Source organism: Melanostigma gelatinosum (genome assembly GCF_949748355.1).
Source record: "Melanostigma gelatinosum genome assembly, chromosome: 13".
NCBI classification, from domain to species: Eukaryota; Metazoa; Chordata; class Actinopteri; order Perciformes; family Zoarcidae; genus Melanostigma; species Melanostigma gelatinosum.
Genome location: NC_136646.1, coordinates 3,618,452 through 3,645,781, shown reverse-complemented (window position 1 = coordinate 3,645,781; position 27,330 = coordinate 3,618,452). Strand labels below are relative to the sequence as shown.

At 45.7% G+C, this 27,330-nt stretch overlaps 1 protein-coding gene across 3 annotated transcripts; it reads right to left on the bottom strand.

Annotated features, from left to right (window-relative positions):
- Positions 1-11,821: 11,821 nt before the first annotated feature.
- On the bottom strand, positions 11,822-22,712 carry gps1 (G protein pathway suppressor 1). Of its 3 annotated transcripts, none has more exons than XM_079282069.1 (15): positions 22,563-22,701; positions 21,333-21,397; positions 20,160-20,252; positions 19,226-19,407; positions 17,647-17,811; positions 16,189-16,324; positions 15,901-15,978; positions 15,697-15,757; positions 15,486-15,571; positions 15,037-15,131; positions 13,692-13,797; positions 13,495-13,575; positions 12,947-13,084; positions 12,703-12,837; positions 11,822-12,210 (listed from the first exon to the last, which is right to left on the bottom strand). In XM_079282069.1, the coding sequence occupies exons 2-15, from the start codon at positions 21,363-21,365 to the stop codon at positions 12,136-12,138; spliced, it is 1,464 nt and encodes a 487-aa protein (XP_079138195.1). In that variant the 5' UTR covers positions 21,366-21,397; positions 22,563-22,701; the 3' UTR covers positions 11,822-12,135. The 3 variants fall into 3 exon arrangements, with proteins under 3 accessions (XP_079138195.1, XP_079138196.1, XP_079138194.1); XM_079282070.1 differs by having other exon boundaries at positions 21,336-21,397; XM_079282068.1 differs by lacking the exon at positions 21,333-21,397 and having other exon boundaries at positions 22,563-22,712.
- Positions 22,713-27,330: the final 4,618 nt, after the last annotated feature.

The following is a 27,330-nucleotide window of genomic DNA, read 5'->3' as shown; positions in this document are numbered from 1 at the left end:
GAATAATATACCTTGTGTATCCGGTCAACTATCGACAAAAGCACTTTATCAATCTCGCCCCTCGAATAATTCATGTCTTTTTACAACCAACTGCAGTGACGTTTCAAATAAATCCACCTCCAGTGACTGAAGAGTTCACATGTCACACCTGCCAGCTGTGCATTGTGGTGTTTGATTTTCTTTGAACAGACGAGACGGATGACGTTGGAGTCGAAGATCAATTTTTCAGAATTCTTAATTGGACATGAATCACGGGAAGAAAGCAGTTTGCTGGACTGCAGAATCTCCTCAACTCTCTGAGGAAACTGTACGGCCTTTACACCCTCCCGGCACATGGGAGTGGGGGGGTGGAACAGACAGGGGTGTCGAGCTTATGTCCATACATGGACGTTTAAACTTAGCTCCGAACCTGGAGGTCAGATATTTATTCTTCTGGAGAAAAATGCAGTCCATATATGGAGATGGTCAGAAGCAGGAGACACAGGTCCCTCTATAGATAAGAGCTGACCACACTGAGTCAACCAGATACACCTGTTCAACCAGTGTGTCCGGTCACACACAGCTCATCTGTGAATACTGTGTGTAGTTTTACAACAAAGTGGAGATTTATACTAATAGGTTGTGTTGAGACTGCTCATAAGCTGCTATATTATTACATAGTTATCAATCCTAACATGTATATACAGGAGATATTAAATATCTCCACAGTAGCCTTTCACATTATGTGAATTGACGATTCAATTTATATCTGCAGTCAAAAAGGAACTGAAGCAGGTGTGTGTGAGACATGTAATCACACAGTAACATTAGCGTGACACGTGACAGGGTGAGTGTGGCTCAGTGGTAGAGCAGGTCGTCAGAGGATCGGCAGTTCGATCCCCGGCTCCACTCGTCCATGTCGATGTGTCCTTGGGCAAGACACTCCACCTCAACTTGCTCCCGTAGCTGTGTGTGAGTGGTGTCTGAATGTTAGTTAGTCCTGATGGGCAGGTGGCACCTTAGCCCTGTCATCAGTGTGTGAATGACGACACGTAGAGAGCTTTGAGTGGTCGAGACACATTTTTTGAGCTGTAGAAATCTGTCCTAACGCCTCAGAACTTAATCAGGCTGATTGTCAGGTTCATACTTTTGAAGTATTTTGGTTTTGAACATGTTTTGCACTTATTGCTCAAAAAACACTTTGGCTTTAGTACATGTCTATTTAAGCCCCCTCCTGAAGAAAAGCCCAGTCTGCTCCGATTGGCTTGCGAGTTAAATACGGTGCACCTTTGTAAAGGTTGTTCTCACGCTGTAGGAGACATATTCTAAAGAGCTGCACATGACGGGGGAAGGGCCAACGTGTTCAGTCACGGTTACTGATCCAGGAAGCCAAATAAAAGAAGCGACTGGGACCCTGCACAACGAAGCAGCACTCGGGGTTAGTGAAGTAACCGCAGGGCTAACTCTGGGCGTTTAGTCCTGCATAGAGGTTCACTTCTTACTGGGGGAGATCACCATGGTTACTCAATGAACTGAACCCTGAAGGTATACAGATCAACACAAATAAAAACGACACCTACTGACCAATCAAAGCAGAGTATGTGGCTCATTAGATAATATTACACAGATCAATTAAAGTCATAATCCAGACTAAAGTAACAGTTTAAAGTGACGGATACAGAAAGGATTTACACGTCAGTCAGTGATTTCTTGCTGTCCTTCATGCATTTTTCAGTTTAAACTGTCAGCAGATATCCTATTCTCGCTTTGTTTGTGAAATATCCCGCTCTGCTGACAGACTTGTGCTGCTTTGTGATTGGTCAGATTCTGCAAACACCGCCCCTGTTATGCTAACACGCTGACAGCCAGAAGGAGAAACTCTGGTTGATTTACCGAGTTGATCACCAGCTTCGTAGGTCTCTTGAGGGGATCTGGTTGTTCGGGTTAGTTAAGCCAGATAACCCAGATATAACCTGGCTATGTTGAAGTGGCTTCGCAGCACTGGGCCTGGATTGTCATATTTCACTTTGTGGGTTGGGAGTCTTTCATCATATGTCCCCTTTAAATGTCTGTCAAACCTCTGATGCAGTGACCTCTAGATCAGTGATTCTTAACCAGTGGGCCGTGGCCCAATGGTGGGCCGCGAGCGCCACCTAGAGGGCCGCGAAACAATTTCAGTTTTTCACCTGTGGGCCGCGAGGGCCGTGGGACCGCATAGGTTATCAATTGAAGACACCAGAGATATCACTGTTATCCATGAGACGCTCAGTTACGATATAGCTTCCCACCACCGGGTGGCGGTAATGCGTCAGTCAGTTGTTTAACAAGCTACACTAAGCAGAAGAAGACACTCAGCTAGCCGCTAGCCTGTAGCGAAAGGTATGGATACGTTTTTAAAAAGAAAAAATGACGATGACAGTGGTGCCATACCCCCCCAAAAGTATAAATGTGTGCGCAAGTACAATCCTGACTTCATAAAGTACGGCTCTGTGAACGGAGGCAACGAGGCAGAGCCGAGGGCTCAGTGTGTGGAATGTGGGCTAATGATGTCAAACGAAGCTCTGAAGCCTTCGAAACTAAAGCGACACCAAGCGACGAAACATCCAACGCTCGTGGGAAAGCCGGTGGAATTTTTCAAGAGAAAGGAAAATGGGCTACAAATGCAGAAACTGTCTGTCGTGTCACTGACTGGTAACTCAAAATGTGCTTTGAAAGCCAGCTACCTCGTAGCCAGACGTGTGGCACAAAGTAAGAAAGCATTCACCATAGCGGAGGAGTTGGTTCTGCCTGCCGCTGTGGATATGTGCCGTGAGATGATTGGGGAGGCTGCTGCAAAGAAGCTGCTGACTATTGTAAATAAAAATATACATTCATTCAATGTTAAACACAGCTTATACGCGGATATGTGAGTTCTAGTACAAGAAGGTCAAAAACGCCAGGTGGGGCACTCCCGCACTCGCCTGAACAACGTGGAAATTACTAGAACTCTGAAGGATAGCTTTTGCCCCAGTTAAATGTCACATAGTCTTACAGAGAACCAGTCTCAACTGCCTGCTCCATCTTAGAGATAGAAAGAGGCGCCCTTGCATATCTAGCGCCTAGCTTATCTAGTTGGCCGAACATAACAATATGCGGCTCAATCAACATCTCACACACTGATGTTCCAGAGAAGGCGGATCCCGGACGTGAGCCAGTGTGGGCGGAGATGCTCAGTGCTCCATCAGGCTATTTGAATGCTAAAAACAAATCCGCCTCCTACTATTGCTTTGACCAATAGGCTCCAAAAGGAGGACCTAATATATGAACGCATGCGCACTCTGTTTAAGCGCCTTCTAGCTTTTCATTCACTCCTACAGAGTGAACTTTTTAGGTCCGTGCACGTTTAACTGCTGGACATAATACTTCTGTCACAAATAAACCTTATTGCTTGAATTGAGCTAAACGCCTCGACCTAAGTCTGTTCACCTGAGTTTTCTCCTCAACATGAGATTTATTCTCAACATGGTACCAGAGAATGGCTTTAACGATCAGTAGGAGAGACATCTCGTGACGGACTTTTTCTTCTGTCAACAGACAAAACAACAGGTGTTTTCCCGAGAGGCTGGGGATTCCGGAGGCCTGCCGGAACGATTCTTATCACCTCGGGAAACTGATCAAAGCAGCTGCAATCAAAAGGTAAGCGCAGAGCCTATTTAAATGAAATCTGCAGAATTGTATGTAGGAAAAACCAAATTGAATTGATCAGAAGTACCGGGTGTGAGTATGAATTGCTTTGACTAAATTTTTAAAGATAAATTGACGAAGCATTGTGACAGGATTGTTATGACAGCAGTGGGGGTTTTGTAGCATAGAATGTACATGTGTGTGAGTGGATCTAACAGAAATTAAGGATTGTAAGTTCTATAAACTGGCATCGTGTTCACCGTGTAAGTTTTGATAACTGTTCGGAGGTTACACAGCCGTGGCGAAAGCTTCGGTTCGCTGACCAATAACGGTCTGAAAGACTGAATTCCGGGCCACACTGTTGATTTATGCGAAGTTGCAAGCTGAGATTTGGATCGAGTATATAGAAATGTTGTTGAAATACGCTGATGTGACTGTAGTGTGTCTGGAGACTGCAAAACGCCATTTCCTAGAGGGGACCACATTCATGCAATGTTGTACACTGTAAAACGAAGATCCATCCAGAGAATTTTAATTGAAAAAATAAATTGATGAGGTCAAATTGAGGTAATTGATGAGGTTTGTGTACCAGTATTGCAGAAGTGGCAGTGTATGGGTTTGCATGCAGCATAGATGATCTCAGGGAGACATCGATTCAATTGTAGCACAAGAATTCGCCATTTCCTTAGGGACCGTGTTCGCACAAGGCGTACACTGTAAACAATAAGGTCAATAGACCTTTCCTGACGAGGTCTGTGTGCGATTATTTGTGGAATCACGGCAGTGTATGGTCGATTGAGTGTTGAGTAATGCCTATTAGGTATCCATCTCCTTCGGGACCGTGCTCGTGAAAACGCTATAAGAGCAGATCTATATGTGATTTGTGCGTATTTCAGTGACGGCAGTGTATGGTGTCAATCTGGTATGGATGTGAGTGACTGTGTGAAGCGTACAGGTGTTAGAGAGTACATGTGTAGTTGTAAAGTTGTAGTGTTTTTCACCAGGTTGGTGTGCTTTTCAGAGATTGACGGTCAGTGGAGCAGAGCACACGCATAAGACACAAACTTTGCACTCAAACACAGAACCACAAACACTAGAATAGAAGAGGAAAGCTGAGGGTTAATATATGTAATAGATATCCATAAGAACCGTGAACAGAGTTAGGAGCGAAGACACAGCAGGCAAAGGCACAGAGGCAAGGGAGTGAACATCTTAGATAAGAAAGACAGCTGCAGCCAAAGCAGGGAGAGATAACAACTAGGACAGAGGGCACAAGAACATTTGACAGGAGCTTTGGCTCCCTCTGGTGGTACTTCAGGAACTGCACAAGAACATTTGACAGGAGCTTTGGCTCCCTCTGTGGGTGCTTCAGGAACTCCAAGAAGAACATTTGAGAGGAGCTTTGGCTCCATCTGGTGGACATTCGGGAGTACTGCATCCAAACATTTTATATTGAAAATTTTGAAATTTGAAATTTGAAATTTGAAATTTGAAATTTGAAAAAAAAAAAAAGAATTTTGAGAAAAAAAAAGAAGATTGGAATTGATTAAAAAAAACAAAAAAAAAAAAAAAAAAACAACTTGAACTGAAAAAAAGAAGAAGAAGAACACAAGAAGACATGGCTGGAGCTGTGGCTCCATCTGGTGGCTACTCAGAAGTACTGCGTGCAAAACTGAAAGAAGCTGTAACAGACACAAGAGGCAAGACTGCATGGAAGAGAGACAAGATTCATTGGGATAACTGCATGAAACGATGGCAAGAGGAGGGATGGTGGAAGGCGGCCAGTCCACTACCTCCATCGATCAACGACCTCCTGCTCGTTACCAACGATTTGACAAAACGAGTGGCTCAAGCACAGACTGCAGAGAGAAATCAAACGACAAATCAAACCAAGCGATGGGGGTTCGCTAACCCACTGAAGCAAGCCCGCAAAGACAGAGAAGAGGAACAGCGAGTGGCAATGATGGCACTAGGAACGGCCATGACGGATCGGATACAGGTGGACATGCCGACCGGAAAAGAACAAACCAGGCCCCATCAGGCACTCGACATCACCCCCCTCGACATCACCCCTACCACTCAAGCCCCGGTAGGTCTGGAAAAGACTGCACAGGAACCGGGCCAGGCATCTCTGGCCTCGGCCCCTCCCCCGCCCTCAACTGGCCTGTCTCCAGCACTTCCTCTGGTTCCTCCCCCCCAGTATCACCTTCGGTCCCATGGCCCGCCCCCCAAAGCCAGAAAAAGAGGAGCACCTGGAAAAAGGGGAGCATCCTATTTCTGCTACAACTGTGGGAAACCGGGACACTTCGCAAGAGACTGCATGTCAGCACTGCAGCAAGCACAGAGAGGAAGAGGACAATACTCCAGAGGAGGAGGCGGACATGGCTATGACGGACAAAGACCACAGCAAGGGGCCCATCAGGCTCCTTGGGACGAGGGACATGGTCCCCAAGGCGGGGCCCATGCCACACAGACAAGTAGCCAACAACAATGGCCAGGAGGTTACAACAGTCCTCCCTATTGACACGCCCCTCAATCACTGGCGTCACACACTCTACATTTCGGCCTCACCAGCGAACCCTTAATCAGGTGCTCAGTAAATGGACAGGATCACACCTTCCTCGTCGATACTGGAGCCACCTGTTCGAGTGTGATGACTACGCAACCGTTGTCGGACCGGTTTGTGTCAGTGGTGGGAGTCTCTGGTACTCCAGTTCGACAATGTTACACCACCCCTCTCCCCATCACATTTCAAGATGCAACCTTCATGCACAGCTTTCTCTCTGCTCCAAACTGCCCTGTCAACCTGCTAGGACGCGATCTGATGACTCGCCTCAATCTGATCATCTGGATGAACCAAGACGGTGTCCATGTCTCGTCCAACCCACCAACTAGTACGTTGTCATGAAATCATTCAGCTTTTCCCATACAAAACTCCCCTGGACCACGTCCATTGCACTCTAAATGTCACACACGCACAGGGCCACCATCTTGCAACATCCCCAACCGCTCACTGTTGCCACTCTTCTCTCATTTCTGGGTTTAACAGGCTACTCACGAGCCCATATCCCAGACTACACCAACAACACCACCATTCTCAGAGAGATGTTGAAGGAAGTGGGCACCAGAAATCTTACTGCCACCCTCACATGGAGAAAAGAGGCTGAAGCAGCTTTCTCCCACTTGAAGCAAGCACTTGCACATGCCGCCGCACTCATTTCCCCAGACTACTCCCTACCGTTCCACCTTGATGTTTCCGAAAGAGACAGCCTACTCAATGCTGTACTCTTCCAGAAAAAGGGGGGTGAGAGACAGGTACTGATGTATCATTCTTCAAAACTTGACGCTGTGGAAAATGGTCAATCCATGTGCGCAAGATATGTTGCAGCAGTGGCAAAAGCGATTGAAAAGACTTCTCATATTGTCACATCCGCCCTGAGCTCACAATCGAGCACATCAAAGAACATCAAAAGAAAGCAGGACCTTAGGAATGGTCCGAATGGACACGAAGAGGAGCCTCAAAAGACAAAGAAGGTCTGTGGAGAGCCCACGACGGCAGAGTGGTTGCCTCAGCAGAACTGTGTGCAGCACTCCTACCAGGGGCCCACGGACCTACACACGAGGGAAAGAAACGGACATTGGACAATTTAAAACAACTATGGTGGCATCCGCACATGGAAGCGATATCTTTCCTCTTCTGCGATGAATGTCAAATTTGTGGAAATCACAACCCAAGAAAACCATTCAAGACACCGATGGGATCTTATCCCGTGCCCTCTGCCTGTTTCCAAGACATCAGCATAGATTATACAGATATGGGACTAGAGAACAGAGTGCAGGGAAAGAGGTACATCGTGGTAATGGTAGACAGATTTTCAAGATGGGTGGAAGCAATTCCCACCAAGAGAGAAGACGCGCAGACAGTTGTAAGGTGGCTGCAGACAGAACTGATTCCCCGTTACGGAGTGCCGAGATGCATCCGCTCTGATAACGGATCACACTTTAGCAACACCATGCTCGCACAGGTAGAGCAATCTCTGGGAATCACACACCGATTCGGGTCAGTCTGAATTTTATTTCTTACACTGTTTCTTTAATTGTTTTTAAATCTCCTTTTCTTTTGCCTCATGTTTTGATGCTTTTAATGGTTTTATGTGAAGCACTTTGAATTACCTTGTTGTTGGAATGTGCTATACAAATAAACTTGCCTTGCTTTAAGGCCAAAATTGCCAAAGTTTGCGCGGGCTCCAAATTAACATGGGTTGAGGCCCTGCCCCTGGCCCTTATGGCCATGAGGTCCGGAAAAGGGGGAGAAACACATCTCTCCCCACACGAGATCATGACTGGCCGGCCGATGCCAGGTCCACCCAGAGATGGAGGTCATATGCCACCTCTGGATGTACAGCAGATTGAAATGTCTGACTATATGAGTGCCCTAACTTCCCTTGCTGAAGCTCTCTCCAAACAGATCGAGAGGACTCGAGCAGTACCTGAAGCAGCGGCAGCTGGAAAGCAGATACAAGTAGGTGATTGGGTCAGGGTCAAGGTTCACAAGCGCAAGTGGACTGACCCCAGGTGGACTGGGCCGTACGAGGTGAAGGAGGTTACTTCACACTCGGTTCAGGTCAAGGGCAAATCAGGCGTCCCTTGGCACCACCTGACACATTGTGTCCCAGCACCGGTACCAACCAGAACACTAGGAGAAATTCGCACTAATTTGGAAAATGCATCAGGAACTTAGACGCTGTCTAGGGGACCCTTATGCAAACCCCGCCGACCGAGGTCGGCAGCGCTTCACCTGGGAAGGGGTGGGAATGTGGGAAGAAAACTATAATGGGGGTGGGAATGGGCATATTAGTTGCCTTACTGATCTGGGGATTAGAAACCAAGTATCAGACACAACAGCACCCATCTCATTCAACTGCCCCTCCTCCCTCACCACACCCGAACTAGACATAGCACCCCACCAGTTTCCGATCCAGACGATTCAGATGATAGGGACCTAAACATAGAGTTACAGCCATTGAATGAGTAGTTCCAAAACATAGAAGTTCACACCTAGCAGGTGTGAAAAGGGGGATTTGTAAATAAAAATATACATTCATTCAATGTTAAACACAGCTTATACGCGGATATGTGAGTTCTAGTACAAGAAGGTCAAAAACGCCAGGTGGGGCACTCCCGCACTCGCCTGAACAACGTGGAAATTACTAGAACTCTGAAGGATAGCTTTTGCCCCAGTTAAATGTCACATAGTCTTACAGAGAACCAGTCTCAACTGCCTGCTCCATCTTAGAGATAGAAAGAGGCGCCCTTGCATATCTAGCGCCTAGCTTATCTAGTTGGCCGAACATAACAATATGCGGCTCAATCAACATCTCACACACTGATGTTCCAGAGAAGGCGGATCCCGGACGTGAGCCAGTGTGGGCGGAGATGCTCAGTGCTCCATCAGGCTATTTGAATGCTAAAAACAAATCCGCCTCCTACTATTGCTTTGACCAATAGGCTCCAAAAGGAGGACCTAATATATGAACGCATGCGCACTCTGTTTAAGCGCCTTCTAGCTTTTCATTCACTCCTACAGAGTGAACTTTTTAGGTCCGTGCACGTTTAACTGCTGGACATAATACTTCTGTCACAAATAAACCTTATTGCTTGAATTGAGCTAAACGCCTCGACCTAAGTCTGTTCACCTGAGTTTTCTCCTCAACATGAGATTTATTCTCAACACTATCCCACTCTCAAACGACACCGTGAGTCACCGTATCGCGGACATGGCCTCAGACATAAAGCTTCAGCTTCTGGAAAGAATAAAAAGTAGCCCATTTTACTCTTTGCAACTAGACGAGTCCACTGATGTCACGAATGCCGCACTGCTGCTGGTTTTTGTTCGCTATCGCTGGGACAGTAGTTTGCACGAAGACATACTGTTTTGTGGAGAGCTACCAACACGAGCTACGGCTCAGGAATGTTTCGGCTGCATGGATAACTACTTCACTGAGAACGGCCTGGACTGGCAGAACTGTGTTGGGGTGTGCAGTGATGGTGCAGCGTCAATGACCGGCAGGCATAACGGCGTCGTCAAGCAGATACTTGATCGTGCACCAGAAGCTAAATGGACCCACTGCTTTCTCCACCGTGAAAGCCTTGCAGCTAAAAATATGTCCCCAGAGTTCCATGAGGTGATGGATGTGAGTGTGAAAACCATCAACTTCATTAAAAGTAGAGCTGTGAACTCCAGATGTTTTGCCAAGCTTTGTGAGGACATGGAAGCAGATCATGTCCAGCTGCTCTATCACAGTGAGGTGAGATGGCTCTCAAGAGGACTGGTCCTCAGTCGTTTGTTTGAGCTGAGGAATGAGGTCTTCTCTTTTCTCACTGAGAAAAAATCTCCTCTGGCACATCACTATGCTGACACAAAGTTCACAGCTAAACTTGCCTACCTCTGTGACATTTTTTCACTGCTGAACCAGCTGAACATCTCACTTCAAGGGAGAAATACCAACATATTTGTTGTTGCAGACAAAGTTCAAGCTTTCCAAAAAAAACTTGCTTTGTGGACAAAGAGGGCCCAGGAAAAGAGGATGGACATGTTTCCACTTTTGTCTGACATTTTGGAAAACTCTCCTCAGGTGCAGATCAGTGACTCAGTCTCTCAGCACCTCTCACAACTGGCAGAGAAATTCGATGACTACTTTCCTGAGGATCCCAGAGACGGACACATGTGGATTTTGGACCCATTTTCTGTGGATCCCACTGAAGAAGATGTTGCTTTGCCCTCACATCTGGAATCCCAGCTTATGGAAGTTTCCACCGACAGCACTTTAAAGTTGCAGTGGGGCAAACTGGACCTGGGCTCCTTCTGGATTGCTGTCTCAAAGGAGTACCCATGTCTAGCACTGAGGGCTGTGAAACACCTTCTCCCATTCACGACCACATACCTGTGTGAATCAGGATTCTCCAGTGTGGCCACAACTAAGACCAAAGCCCGAAACAGACTCAGAGCAACACTGGAGGCTACTCTGAGAGTGAGCCTTTCCCCCATTCCACCCAGACTGGATCTGATCGTGTCTGAGAGGCAGGCCCAAGTGTCTCATTAAGAGGTGGACACATATATGAGTTCACGTGAGGCTATATTTTCATTTGCACTTTATTCAAATTTTATTTATAGTTTTATTTAATTTGAAACTTATTATTTTGAATGTATTTGTTATTACCACATATTTATCAAATTTCCATTTTTTTCTCAGATGTTTTGAGAGTCCCTCATTTTTTCTTTAGTGAAATCTAATTATTGATTATTTTTGAGTTAATAAGCCTGACTTGAGCCTTTCAATTTGTTCTTGTATTGCTTGATTTGTTCCATGATTTGTTAGCCTGTTGGGCTTCTTGTTGTGTATGCAGGTTTACATACACTTGATGAATAAATGTCTTTGTGATCATCACATTGTATCATCTCATTTATTTGACAAGGGTTTTGCTTGTTAAACTGTAAGTGGATTTAATATAGTCATTGAATACAAATCAAACCATGTGAGATCAATTCGTTAAACTAATACAGTGTTAATATTTGAATGGGCCCCGGGCCACTTTGTGCTTGAAAAGTTGGGCCCCGAGGTCAAAAAGGTTAAGAATCCCTGCTCTAGATGGATGATTACTTTATTATCTCGTGACATGTAGGTGATTTCTACAAACACACTCCAGGGTTTAACAGTTTAAACCTTAAAGGGCCAGTGTGTAGGTTTCTGTGAATCAATCAGCAGAAATTAAATATAATATTAATCTATGCTTTCATTCGTGTATGATGATCTGAAACCAACAATTGTGTTTTCGTTATCTTACAATGAGCCCTTCATATCTAAATAGGGACTCTTTACAGAGTCCATGTTTCTACAGTAGCCCAGAACGGACAAACCAAACACTGACTCTAGAGAGATTTTCACGCTGTTACCTTACCTGAAGGCCACCGTAGTGAGGTTGGCTGTGATCTGCAGCCTCACCACTAGATCCTACATGGTGTCATTTTAAACCTGCAGCTAATAGAGGCTGACGGAGAAACCACTCCTTTCAGTTTACGCACACATCACATCCAAACAGTGGACCCTTTGTTCTTCTGACTCGGTACGGTCCAGCCACTGGAAGACAACAGAGCTGCTGCATAGAAACCACCAGTGAGTGTATGTCAGGTAGGTGTTTTTATTTTAAAATCTGGTTTCTGTTAATGAGGCCTCCATCATGTGTAAGCAGAGCAAAAAGCATCTCCTCCCAGTAACGTACAGCTGAAGTGCTGAGCGTTCATCAAAACATCCACATCATCACACGAACAGAGGAGCTTCCCATTTCACCTGAGGGGGGCTTCAGAACATTAAAGTCTTTATATGGTGGGCTGTTTCTGTCCTTAGCAGATAAACAGGAAGTGGGCGGGGCTGGATGACATGGTGACCCTACCCTCCAGTCTGCGGCTGCTGTCAGACCCTGAAGAGGCCGTCCTCACATGTTGGTGCTCATCCTGGTCTGGCTGTTGGCTGGTGTCAGCTCCCCCTGGCTGCCTTCTCTGGGTGGAGACTGAGACGAGGACACAACATGAGTGAGGCACCGTGTGAGAAACAAAATAACCTTCACTTCTTGGATTCTGTGTATTTTGTGTACAAATGACAGCATGTGGAGAAGACCGGCAACCTGTGTTCCAATATCTGTAAATGAGTCCAACTGGTCCAGTTATTTCTTCTGCTGGTTTATTATCGAATCATTGCAACATGGAGGGGTGTTCATAGAGAACCAGTCCAGACTTTTCATGACTAGGTTTAAACAAGTCCAAACTAAGGCGTCGTCATGTCCAAATACACCAGAGTACTGCTTGGACTTCACTGCGTCTGAATGTCTGAGGTATACTCCAGTGTAATATCTCAGTATTGACGCAGTGAGTCATGTAGTGCAACACCTGCAGACACCGTGTGAGCATTCTAACATGACAGTGAGCTGGCAGGCTGGTTTCATTAACAGCTTCATATTTAGCTCCTGCTAAGCTGAATGCACCAGAAGACACACGTTTCTTACCTTGACGTGGATCTGGTTGCGCAGCACAGCAGCTCGGAGGATCATGGCTTTGGCTCGTCTCTGGAACTCTTTGCCCATGTGGATAGACTTCTCAAACGTGGTGCTCCTCTGGTCCACATCCCTCGCATACAGGATCTATCAACAAGTCAGAGCCCGTTCAGAATGTTCCAAATGACATTGCTCGCTTCAACATTTTCTTGTGCGTGCGTGTGTGTGTGCGCGTGTGCATGCGTGTGTGTTCCACCTTGCTGTGGGAGTCGATGCGAGCGTTGATGAGCCCCTCCAGTATGAGCTGGGTGAGCTCGTCCTCCAGAGCTGCTACTGTGGTGTTGAAGGCCTGAGCCATCTTAGTCATGTCTGCTGACACGTAGGGGCTGAAATACTGAACACATGCACACACAGTGTCAGACATGCCACGGTCAGACACCAGTTACTTTCTCACCTTGGGATTTAAAGGCTCTCTATTTGACATTCAGAGCATGAATATCAAACGACTATCATCTCTGAAGATCTAGAGGAGGAATGTCTCCCTGACCACAGGATCAAGTCTCTCTCACTCAGTGTGTTCTCTGTGCTCCGTCTACATTGCCTTATAGTGCACGTTAGTGCATGTGAGCGTGCCCCACTGGTTAGCTCACAGCTGCCGCTCTGCAGTGCTCTCATATAGCCGTTACAGGTTTTGAGTCTAAGACCATGTTGGTGCCAAATTTAAACCAAAAACAAAACCTCCAGATGTTCCTGAGACATGGACAGACAACATCACGCCTGAATCCATGAACAGTGTACACTCACCTGGATGAGGGCTCTGTTCCTGATCTGGCTGTACAGCGTCTTGACGTGTGGGGCCAGGTACATGTCCAACAGCAGGTTATCCTGGAGGACACACCACAGCACACGCACTCTAAATCATCACACAATATGTTGCCAGAGAACCTCAGCGCAGTCTCACACTGAGGCCGTTTCAGTGACAGTTAGTCACCTTCTCTCACCTTCATTTCATCCAGCAGCTTGAGACAGGACGCGTACTTGGACTCGTAGAACTTGAAGATTATGTCACGGATCTGAGGTTCCAACTCTAGAAATAACTTAAAGGAGCTGAGGACAGAAAAGAGTATTACCGTCGCCTGCTAGTCATTAATGTACCAAGATACAGTACTGTGCAAAGGTTTTAGGCAGGTGTGAAAAATGCTTTAAACTAAGAACGCTTTGGAAAATGTAAATAATTGTTTATTTTTATCAACTTACAAAATGAGCGAAGAAAAGAAAAATCTAAATCAAATCAATATTTGGTCTTTGCCTTCAAACCAGCATCAATTCCTATCGGTACACTTGGACAAAGGCAGGGATTTTGGAGGATTATAGTCAGGTGTATAATCAACCAATTATACCAAACAGGTGCTAATGATCATCAATTCCACATGGAGGTTGAAACAGTCAGTAACTGACACAGCTGTGTGGGAGGCTGAAAACTGGGTTAGGAACAGCCAAACTCTGCCACCGAGGTGAGGTTGTGGAAGACTGTTTCATGTCACAGGTCATACACCACGGCAAGACTGAGCACAGCAACAAGACACAAGGTAGTTATAGTGCATCAGCAAGGTCTCCCAGACAAAGACTTCAAAGCAGACTGGGGCTCTTTTGAAGAAGCACAAAAAACGGGAAACGTTGAGGATCGTAGTGGTCGGCCAAGGAAACTTAGTGCCGCAGATGAAAAACACATCAAGCTTATTTCCCTTCGAAATCAGGAGATGTCCAGCAGTGCCATCAGCTCAGAGCTGTCAGAGACCAGTGGGACCCAGGTACACCCATCTACTGTCCAGAGAAGTCTGGTCAGAAGTAGTCTTCATGGAAGGCCAAAAGGCCAAACCTCCGACATGGAAACAAGGCCAAGCGCCTCAACTATGAAACATACAGCCAGCGTCATTAAGAACCATCTTCAGCGTAAAGAAGAACAAGTAGTCCTGAGGGCGATGGTACGGCCCCCGCAGAGCCCTGATCTCAACATCATCCAGTCTGTCTGGGATTACATGAAGAGACAGAAGCAGTTGAGGAAGCCTACACCCACAGGAGATCTGTGGTTAGTTCTCCAGGATGTTTGGAACAACCTACCATCAGAGTTCCTTCAAAAACTGTGTGCAAGTGTACCCACAAGAACTGATGCTGTTTTGAAGGCAAAGGGTAGTCACACCAAATTTAGATTTAGATTTATCTTCTGTTCATTCACTGCATTTTGTTAATTGATGAAAATAAACTGTCCATAAACACTTCTTGGTTTACAGAATTGTTTCACACAGCGCTGTATGTTTCAGTCGTCATTCACTAAACTCCTCCTACCTGCTGGAGATGACGTTACGTTGGAGCTCCTGTCTGTCAAACGTGGCCAAAGCACACATTCCTCCATACACAGCTACGTTACTGGGCGACAGGAGCTGCAGGGAACACGCACACGTATTACACAGCTTTTTGTTAGTGGTTTCAAACTTCAGCCTGCGGTAGTGAGAGGCAGCAGTCAGAACAATACCCCGTCCAATTCTCTACGTCAAAGTAGCCAGAGCTGTCCACAATCAATAAACAGCTAGGGTGCTTTATTATATTTTTTCATTGTAATAAAATAGTTTTTATTCACAGGTTGCTATCTGCCGTGCGCGTACATACAGTCTCCGGATCTTAATAAGCCTGTCTGTCTGTATCAGCCCCCCCCCCCCCACCCACTGACACGCATCATTTCAGCTTCAGCTGAACTGACCGTGTGGGTCAAGTTGCAGTGCCATGGCACCGCTCACCTCTGGACAGTCACAGTGGTCAAAGGAAGCCTGCAGGAAGCACTTGGCAGCTGGTTTATATTTCCGAGAGGCCAACTCTGCCAGGCCTGAAACAGCAACAAAGCATCTCAGACCCTCCACAAATGACAGAGAACAGCTCTCTACAGCCGCTACTGTCTTTTATTCATATCACGGTAGAAGCTTCTTCCAAACGAGCATAATGCAGACTTACCTGCAGCACACTTTAATTTGGTGAGGACTGCTTGATTTTGGCTATCTCGCTCTCCTCTTTGCTAAACAAGCAGAAACAGAAACATCATCATCAAAGGCATTTGTCATCTTAGTGATGAACTTCTGTTTACAACAATGGGTGCAAGACTACTTCTCTGCGTCATTGTACGGCGAACAGAGTGCAGACACTGGGACCTCTGCTCACCTCGGCTATCTCTGGTGTGGATTCTGCTTTGTTGACGTAGCTCAGTACATGGGACCAGTTCTGGAGGTAAACGCTAACCTGTGGGAACAGAGGACAGGGTTTACTCCTTCATAGTCAAATTGTTGAAAGCCCGCCCCCAGTAGTTTCTACCCCACGCTGCTTTCCCGTTATGAGAGACAAAGCGGAAATGTAAAAGTACATGAAAGCAAAACATAGCAAGCATCTCAAACTCCCAGCAGCAGCTGTTACAATGGTTACTGCCACATGCTGTGGGACATGGTGCTGTACCTTGATGACATTCAGACACATGTTAATGACGTGCTTAGCACTGGTGCAGTAGTCTCTGGCTCGGGAGTAGCACTTGAGGGCGTTACTGAGGTCTCCACAGTCCAGGTAATGATCCCCCAAGTCATCATGCCCTCTCCTGGGGAGGTAAAGATAAAGAGGTGGTAGATGTAGGGACGAGGGTCTCGTAAAGAAAACACTGGCAGTAGTCAGCTCGCCTCTCCAAGCAATTCAAATAAAGCAGCTGGTAAAATGTATCAGCATGAACCTTCTTGTTACAAACCAGCTGTGTTTGATGGTGTCTTTAACGGCGTGATCTTAAGGGCCAGGTGCTGTGTGGTGTTGAAATGGTAATTTGCTAGAGATGCCCTGATCATGATTTAGCCAGACCTGGGTCTGTCTACGGTGTACCGGTCTCTGCTGGAGGACCTGGGTCTGTCCACGGTGGACCGGTCTCTGCTGGAGGACCTGGGTCTGTCCACGGTGGACCGGTCTCTGCTGGAGGACCTGGGTCTGTCCACGGTGGACCGGTCTCTGCTGGAGGATCTGGGTCTGTCCACGGTGGACCGGTCTCTGCTGGAGGACCTGGGTCTGTCCACGGTGGACCGATCTCTGCTGGAGGACCTGGGTCTGTCCACGGTGGACCGGTCTCTGCTGGAGTCTGAGCTGAAGGAGGTTCTGGTGAACCTGCATGAGTTCATCTGGTTTCACCAGAATCCCGACCCGGTGGCGCCGATGACGAGCATCAAGAACAACTCTACAGAAACAGACCATCTTCTCTCTGATGGTCTCTTTACTGATGGAGGTCTGATAGAAGATCAGGACTAGACAGACTGGTTCACAACCAGTTAAAGGTTCCTCACTGTCACTTTAAATACTTGCTTTGATATACAAAATCTTGGCGTTGGTAGTTTTAATGATGTAATCGAAGCTGCTTAGAGCTAGTGTTAGGTATTTAAACAGGTCATAATTCTGCCTTTGATAACTACTTTATATTGTTGTGAAAACAAAGTTACACTAGAATTACTATTGTTAGAATTTACCGTCACCCAACACTCATTTTTACTTCATGGAGGTTGAACGCATTATAATACAAGTTATTGGAACCTCCATAATTGTAGCTGTTTGGGCTATCATGTAGCTGTTTGGGCTATCATGTAGCTGTTTGGGCTCTCATGTAGCTGTTTGGGCTATCATGTAAGGTACCACGGTTAAGTGTGTTCTAAGGACACATGGACATGGACTAATTTGTTGTGAGCTTTATGTCTCCTTCACTCACTGACGCATGTCTGTGTGTGGCTGTGACGTTACCGTCTGTGTCGCTCAGGCGGCGGCGTCACATACAATACGAGATGGACAGTCCAGTCACCTGTCATGGCCCATCAGCTGAAAAACGGCCGAGTTCGATCGGTGCAACTCGAGTAACAACATTGATGCGAACAACGGCGCGTGCCTTCATACCTGATGCTCTCTTTAATGGAGTTTCCCTTGTAGTTCTTGAGATCGGTGTCCAGTTTCTCCAGTTTGAGCAGAGCCTTCTTCCTCGTGGACTCGGCCCAGGCAGAGTCCAGGGGAGGAGGAACAACACCACCTTCAGGTACCGTGTCCGGCACACCCTGCACCTCCCTAAACAAAACAACAACAAACAGCTGTTACATTAGATGTTGACAAGATGAGTGAATGGGTGACATATTCACCATAGTACACTGTGGCTTCTCCAGCACACACGGCTACCTTCCTCATGATTGAACCGTTTTCACAGTGCCGAGCTAGGGCCTTGTTAACAGCACTTGATATTGCTACAGACCAGTTCAGGACTAGGACGTGACACTAAGGCTGGGTGTCATTTAAGAAATGACCAATAGCTGCTGGCCGCTAGACAAACAAGTCCTGCGTTACCTGCCGTAGTGCTAATGAGCTTTTGCATCCCTGAACTCTGATGTAGTACCACCTCCTGAGCAGGTTCAGGAGGGCAAAGTGCTTCCTGATATCAGACACAATCGTCAACTGGTTTCACGCCGTTTCCATTACCTCCACTCTCATCCATTTCGGGTTGATTTTTGCTAACCAATCACCAGAGACTAACCTATCCGCCTGTATCTAATGTCACTTTAAGTCCACAGGTGATGTGTTGCCATGACAACACACTTGCGTCAGTGTTTTCAGAGTGGAGCGAATTAAAAGAGAACATTAATAAACAGAACCAGCCTACGATGTCGGGCGATACTGACAGGACTTGCTGTATATGTAAAATGTATTTGTTAACCAAGGATGTCACATCAAACTCAAAACTAGTATTCAGCACCAAACGCCAAAGAGAGGCCATGATTGGGGCAGTTCTCCCTCAGAGAGTCTGGAGGATTGGTGGAAATGTTTTGGATTGCTTTAAGGTTGAAGATTGACGATTGACTGATTAATTGAAGATTCACAACATTTTGTAAGGAGGTGGAAGCCAGAGCTGAATGTTACGGTTACAGATACAAATGAGGAAGACTGGAGAAGAGTAGAGGAGAGGGACCGTGATACACTAACAAAGGAAAAAGAAGCGGAGTCTCAACCCGGCATCTGGTAGCAGAGCGACACAGTGATGAAGCAGCGTCAGTCTCCATTGTTGTTATTATCCCTCAGTTCTGGGCAAAGCTGACAATGCTTGAAAACGGCTTGACATCGGCATTGGTCCCCCTCCTGGCTCTGATTGGCTGATCGCTGCACATATTCGTTGATTACTTTTTAATCAAGAAACTGCTGTTTCATGTCCTGATGTCAGAGGAATCAGTCCACTTGAATTAGGTAGATTCAAATGTCTGGAACCAGGCACACACAGAACAGGGAACACAAAAGCAGGGCTACACAACGAACTACAGGATGTTAAGCTCCTGTGGTGGCAAGAATGAAGGCAAGAATGTTCATTTTGGGTTCACAGGGTGCTAAGAAACCTCTTTGGTAAGAGTACACTACTCGCTAATATGATCCGTTTTCAAATCAGGTTTGCACTCTCTCCAAAAGAGTTCTTATGCCACAGGGTCATTGAGTAGAATACCGTGAGGCCTCTGTGAGTTTGCGGTGGATCTCTTCATAAGTGTCGACGTTGAAGGTCCTCTGGACGAAGGTGAGGGCCATCTTCAGGGCTTCCACCCGGAGCTGAGGGCAATGCTCAGCGATGAACTGAAGCCTCTCAATGCGCATTAATCCACTGTAGCTGGTGGCATACTGCTCCAGGTCCTACACACAGGGAGAGGTCTTATTAACAGTGTGAAACCTGCTGCTCTCAAATGATCATGCCACATTGAAGTGATGTCATAGTAGCTCCATTGTATTTAGCATATTTGAGTTAGGCGCTCCATTAGACTTACGGTTGTTTTCATGTACTAGGCGGTCGTTCAAAAGTTTTACCTCTGCAAGGCCTGAGCCTGGAGAGAGGTTATGCGTTTGGTCTGTGTGTGTCCGTGACTGAGTGAGTGTGAACCTCTGTGTCTGTCCAAAGCTAATCAGCAAACTGCAGAATATATTCGATGTCCCTTTAGAGCTGCATGCTCAAGGAGCGCTCATAGTTAGTGCCTTTCTGTTTTATTCTGCCGCTGACTCGTCCCTCACTCCTCAGCTCGTGACTCTTAACAGGCCCCCTCGTGGTCTCAGCTGTGTCTCAGCTAGTGTTACACAGCTGAGACCAGAGAAACACTTTGCACTATTTTGGTTCTTGTGATTGGCTAACCGCTAACAGAACTACTTGTACACACACTGCTGCACAACAGCGTGGTCAGTTTACCTTTGTGTATGAAGTGTCGTGTACGACTAACCCTTACCTACAATTATGAGAAATACGTATGGCCAGTACAGTAAAGTGAAACTAAACAACAGCTTCATGCAAATAATTATTGTATTTGGCAAACAGTTACATTGTATGCCACCATCATAGTGTGCGTGCGTGTGCGTGCGTGCGTGCGTGAGTGTATGAGAGTCTGTCAGGTCAGTACCAGCGTTGGGTTCTCCACTATGTAATTGGTGTCCGGAGCATTCTGCTGGTCCTCCTGGGGGTCTGCGTCTATCTGCATGGGCTCCACAGACCCCTGAGAGAAACACACCAGACACAGAGGTTAGCAGAAATCACAATGCAACACATGATCCACATTATAGCGGAAATACATTTAAAAAATACTATAACTGCAATAGAAATGTTTCATGACGACTAGTGTCAGATTTCCAGATTAGGACTGTCCTCGACCAAAGGAATCCTTAGTCAACAGTGAACAACATTTTATCGACTCGTTGATTTAATCGGCAGATCTGAAAAAACGGAGTTTATCCACAAAGAATCACACCAAAGCACCACTTTAAATCTTGTGTTTAACAGATTTGTGCTTATTAGTATCTTGGAATACCCAGTCAGCATGAAAAAGCATTAAAAACCACAACAAGCACAGCAAACTGCGTGCTGCAGCGCGATCCAGCAGCTGAGCTACAGCTCAACCTCTGTAGCTAATGTTGGTGCTGGCTTGTGAACCTCAACAACAAACTTCATTTGAGAGCCAGGAGCTGATCATAGAGTGAGCTTGCATGGCACAGTAGCACTTTGCTCTCCACAGGGATTTTAATCATTGGATGGTAAATCACAATGTTCACTGGGCTTTAAACTCAAAGCAATGAGATGTGCTTTACCGTTACTGAATAACTACAATCATAAAACAGAGCTGATTCACATTGCTAATGGTAGATCGGGGAATGGATGTGTGAGAATTGATTGTATTGTAAATGTTCTACACAATTGGATTTTTATGATGATTTCAACAGTGGCAAAAGTGATTCACAATGGGATGCATGGTTGGCAACAAGCAAGGCAAAACGAGCATACAGGATTCTTAAGAGGTAGTGTGGCGTTGCCACAGATGCAACAATAGCTATGTTATCATTTGCTTTGTTAGCTTTTCAACACGCTACCAGGCTGATGTTGAGTGAACACTACCTTTGGGAAGATAAACGTCTTGCAAAAGTCGTACAGTTAGTAATAGTTAGTACTGTATGTGTTATCACATGTAAAGCCACGTGTGTAAGGCTCATTAGAGATGGGCGTGATACCGAAGCTTCTTTCACTCTGGTGAAGTGCACTGTATCAATACATTGTGTCCAAGCTTGTGTTAAATGAAGAATACCACGAGACTGACGGCGTCCGAAGCTTCAGACATCACTGGTACTTCAGAAAGCGCTTCAGTCAGTTCTACAGTTTTTACAGTTTAGCAGAGATTAGAATAACAAAAAAATGGCAAAGTATACAACAAAGACATAATCATGAGTATGATAACATCCCCCTTACCAAGTCATAATGTAATCAAAGTGATAGGCTTCATTTAATGAATGTGACATCGCCACTCATTTGAAATGTAAATAACAGCCATTAAGTTAAAACGCATACGCCCAGTGACTCTGGGCCAAAAAAGATATTTAACAAAAAGAAAAGATATTTTAGATCCAACAAGAGTCTTAAGTACAACGCATAATTCAATATTTTCCTGTAACATAATACACAACCACGTCTACATTTGATGCAGCACTTCTGATTTAACGTTAGCATGTAGGCTACTTGGACTTTTATTGCGCATTTGTGACTAAAACCATTAAAATCGTCGTCGTTATAGGACTTCAGCTCAGGTCTTCTTGAGCGTTGTGCTAGCTACGATGTGGAGCGAATGGGACAAACTGCTAATAACAGGAAGTTGGCTTGCAGTGCTAGGTTATGATGCAATGATAAACACAAGCTGTTCTTCAGTCTATGTTGTGCTTTGTTTTGGTGAAGAATCGAACTTAAGATGTCTCTGCATCAGTAAGAGCTATACGGACTGCTGGTTAGCGTTGTTGTTGAGCCAGTGTACCGTTAACACTGATATCGTCTCCACGTTAAGTCAATGGAGGCCTTCAATCAGTGGTTAGCCTGCACTTCCCAACTCGATTAAAGCAATCTCTCGAATTCAACTGTTTTACTGGCAAGCGTGCATACATTTACAACTTTACATTTAATAGGTCAGCTTCCGGCAGTAACGGTGATTGCGTCTTTTTCTTGCGGTTGTCTTCACTTCGCACTGAAACGTTAGGGAATGACAGTAACGCTGCCTTTGACAACAAATGCCAAACGCTAGCTAGTTAGTGATTTAATTAAACAAAATATTGCTTCGTCGATGATTCATACGCATTATCAAACATAACGAACGCATGATGCTGGTCTTGCGTAGTCTTAAATTGTGATATTTAATCATGAACTGAGCCGGAGCTAAGTTTATTTAGCTAAAACTAGCAAGCTAACATTAGCTAAGGTTACGCCACTTACGCCAGATTTCAGAAAAATTGACAGGTTAGAAATTACAAAAATAGCGATGGTTAAGACTTACCTGAAAGTTAAACACTTGCAGAGGCAAAGGCATGTTATGTATTTCTTACTTCAGGGTAGGTTTTGTTAGAGGAGAATTTAACACAAAGATATTGATGTGCGGCGTGCACTCTAGCAACCGCGTCTCTAGTGGGCTGGGCCTAACCTGCTCCTCGCTACGGCTCGCGGGAAGGCGCAGTTTGACGTTTGACTTATTTTTCCTTCTTCTTATTTTTTCAGTTAATTGGCAGACTATAAACCAACGTTTAAGGTGCATGCCGCCACCTACTGTACCGGAGTGTGTAACAGCAGGACATTATGACAGTTACACAATAATAATGTTATTATTCATAAATTTCATCTTTTTACCTGAACTTGTTTGTCCGCTATCTCTAACAGTCCTTTGATGCTGCACTCCCTTCCTAAACCTACCACCCTTCAGTCTCTTTCCACACTGAACTTCCGCCACTCTATCAGCACATGTTCAACACTTTCTTCACAGTTGCATGTCGCACATTTATCCCACTCTGTCTTTTTCATGATGTATAACGTGTCATTGAGTCCTGTATGTCCTAACCGTAATCTACAGAAAGTAACATCTTCTTTCTTACATTTACTTCCATCACTTCTCACTCTGACTGACGGCGTCTGACTTTTGTTGTAATTTCTACCTTTATTGTCATTATTCCAAATTCCTGCCAAGATGTAATCATTTCGTGCTGTCTTACTGATTTTGCTTCTGACCTCCCAAAACAAATTTCGAAAATATAATTTTTGTTTAATGCTCTTTTGTCAAGTTTATCTGCAACCTCCCTCTATTCCAACATGAACCGAAATGTACATCTATTCCTAATTGTTGTAAGTTCAATCATGAAATAAACTTCAGTTAGAATATCCTCTCAAACAGTTTGACCAGATTGTATACTTTGTATTGCAGCTGCAGAATCTGAATTTAAAACTACTTTTATTGGTTTAACCTCCTCCACCCACCTCCACCAGTTTGAAATGATTTGAACTATTCCTTTGTTGAATTCTGGAATGTATATGCCCACTCCTACATGATTATTATCTGAGTGTTTTGATCCATCTGTACAAATATTGAGATAATTACAATAGCTTTTCTTCAGGTAATCTTGAACCAAGTATCCAATGTTATAATTCCTCTCAGTCCATTATCTTCTCTTTTGTAATATCTATAGATTTACCTTGGGTTGTGGAAGTATCCATGGAGGAATGCTGCTACTAATAACTGCCGGACTATGCTGTATGGTATCTCATTGAAACTCTTTCATATTCCTGTTAATGTCCCATCCAAAGCTTTTACCAGAGAATGTCGAGTACTCCCAACAATTGTACAGGACAGTCGATGCTATATTTATGTTAAGTCCACCCTGAATTCTAATCCAGTGTGATAGTGCTAATTTAGTTCTCCTCAGATGTAACGCCAGTTCCCTGGATTCCACCAGCAATGCATTATGGGTGTGGTTTAGACTGCTCCCAAGCTAAATATATCAAATTATTCAAGATTACTTTTTGTTGCTGCTTCGTACACCATTCTTCTTCTTCTTCTCCTTTTTTCTTCTTCTTCCCCCTTTTCTTCTTCTTCTTCTTCTCCTTTTTTATTCGTCTTCTCCCTTTTCTTGTTGTTCTTCTTCTTCTCCTTTTTCTTGTTCTCCTTCTTCATTTTAACGTGAGCTATAAAGCTTTAAAGGTATGTCCCCATCCAGGGTACACTTCCCCAACAGTTTATAATGTGGCGACTAGACCTGTTTCCTGTTTCCTGTTTCCCTACACCACTGTGTTTTTCCCCTTTGTAACAACCTCACAACCCTTTAGGAGCCTGTAGGTCTGCATGGGGATGGTACGGACATGCCTACCAATGTTTTCCCTGTCAATATTTGAGCCAACTCCTTTGCATAATCCTTGGAGTGAACACACACACACAGACACACACACACACACACACACACACATACACACACACACAGGGAGAGAGGACCGGCATGGCTGTAGATGTCCCAGAGGTCCGGGGCCTTCCGTGTTGGGTGAAGAACCGGCCGTGGTGATTCAGATTGCCACATATGAACTAGACCTGTAAACCAAACAAATATATTCAATATGTTGAATTACAATGGCACCATTTATATGATCCCTCAGGCAAACTCATCTCCATCTTTGTTTTCTTTTTCCTTTCACAAAAGTATCTTTATATGTATAAATTACTCTATAAATACATATATATAAATGTAAACACAATCCATGTATAACATTTTTTTTTTTTACAAATATTGTGACGAAGGACGACCTCTATAGACGGGTTTCGGAGAAGCAGCCGAGCAGGAACCGCACTACGCCCCTTGCAGAAGAGGACAGCAGTCAGCTGCTCGCGGATTAATATCACCGGCATTAAGTTGGTCTTCCACAGATGTCTGAGCCCCCTCAGCAGCAGCACGTAGTGCAGGCCGACGACACGTACCGCCCTCTCTCATTCCCCTCACCTGTGCAAGCTAGTGGTCACACTCTGCCTCCAGTCGATAATGATGACTGGCCACCGCCACAGAGCAGTCTCTCTGTGGCCTAGAGCCAGTTTGTCCTGTTTCCCGGATGCATACACCAGAGTATTATGAACGTTATACCCCACCAAGGAGGGAGTCACTGCCCAGCAGGCCGCTACTCTCCCACCACCAAGAGACTGTGTACCGCGGTCCTAAGCCCAAAATCCCTGCATTCACTAAAGGGGATCCTAGGCAGTTTGCTCGGCTTAAGGTTGCCCTGGAGAACCTGCTGCCTGAGGATGCTACAGAGCGCTTTAAATATCAGATCCTGGTGGACCACCTGAAGTATGAGGAGGCGCTGCTCATAGCGGACTCCTACACCAACTCGTTGCAGCCCTACACTGACACGATGGCTAGCCTCATTGAACACTATGGCCAGCCTCACCAGTTAGCTCTCAGAAAAATCGCTGACCTAATGGATGCCCCGAACATCGCACATGGAGACACCTGTGGGTTCAAGCAGTTCGCACTGCGATTGAGAGCACTGGTTGGTATGTTAGATCAGCTTGGGGACAGTGGACATACTGAGCTCCACTGTGGGTCACATGTGACACGGCTGTTGTCCAAGCTGCCTCAGGATATGCGGGCTGAGTTCAAGAGGTTCATGTACCCCATGCGTGTTACCATCCCCAACCTCTTGCACTTTTCAGACTGGCTCGACTATGAGCTGAAGATTCAAGAGACACTAGCTGTGTCTCAATTCAGGGGATGCATCCTTCGGAGGACCCAGCCTTCGCGGTCTACGTGGGCCGCGTCCTTTGAGGACCGCGAAGGCTGGACAGTGCGGCCTATGAAATGAGACGGCCTACGCTACAGAGGACTTCCTGGTTGCTAATAACTTGGTTGCCTCGACTCTGTGGCACAGACTCATCGCTCTGACGCCACCAGGAGGCCTCACAGCAGAGATACAGAGGTCTGTCGTGGACTTCTTCTGGTATGGCCGGCACTGGATTCGTGCAACAGCTCTCTATCTGCCTGTGGCAGAGGGGGGGGGGGGCCCAGCTTGATGGACACTGCTCGACTGCTGCTGGGCGGTTGGGATATGATAAGCAGCTCTTTCTCCTACAACCTGAGAAAGTGGACTTGGCCGGGCTGACGCCGTTCTACGGCTCTGTTCTGCAGGCGTGGCCGGTTTTTAACATCTCATGTGACGTTGATGAGACTCCGGGCGTGTGGCTGCTGGACGAACCTTTGTTTTTCAACAGCTTCATAAGGACTCAAACGCTGCAGTCTGCTAGCATGCGAACGTGTCTGAGAGAAGCCGGCTGCACTAAACTGGGACATTTGGTGAAGATGTATCATCCATGGTCACCTTCAGGCAGAACACTAACATCATGTCTGTCAGGTTGACCAACAGAATAGTAGAGGAGGTCTGTGCCGCCCTGCCACAACACCTGAGAGCATTAGCAGGAAACTGTACTCTGTTTGACCAGTGGGTTGACAACGGACAGCAGACCTCCAGGGTTGTACATGGGGCAATAGCCACAAATAGATACCGAGCACACCTGGATCCACACATTAGGGAGGAGTGTTATTTCTGCTGTCAGACTGAGACCCTGGAACACTTGTTTGTTCAGTGTCCTCGGCTCTCAGCACTCTTTGAATGCTTAAGGGGATGGTTTCAGGGTCTTGGAGAGGACTTTTCTTGCATTTTATTTATTTTCGGTCCAAAATACTGCACAAAAAAGAAGGATGTCCACACACTGGTGAACTTTTGTCTGGTTCTGCCAAGTTGGCCATCTGGCTGACATGGAAGAATCGGGCTTAGGGTGCCGGTAGTGAGGATCCGGTGAAAGTTCTGGAGGGACTGTTGAAAGCCCGACTCAGGGTGGAACACGTATACTACCAGACGGTGGACAATGTACAGGCTTTCAGGGACAGATGGACTACTGGGAGCATTGTATGCTCAGTGGGTGCTGGTGGAGAGCTGCTGGTGAACTTTTGAACATATTGATCATTGTGATTGATTGTTTATTTGTTCGTTGGTGCTTTTCATTTTATTTGATTCATTTTTTGCTGTTCAAGCTGTGTTTTAGAGTGTTTTCTGTTTTCACTGCAATAGTGAAATAAAGGGACTTCTAAACCTCAAACCTCTCTCTCTCTCTCTCTCTCTCTCTCTCGCTCTCTCTGTCCTATCCCGTGAATGCTGACGGGCACCTTACTATCCTTTGCTGCACGTCACCTCTCACAATCCCCATAATCAATGCTATTAATAGCCAATAAGCGAAGCCAATA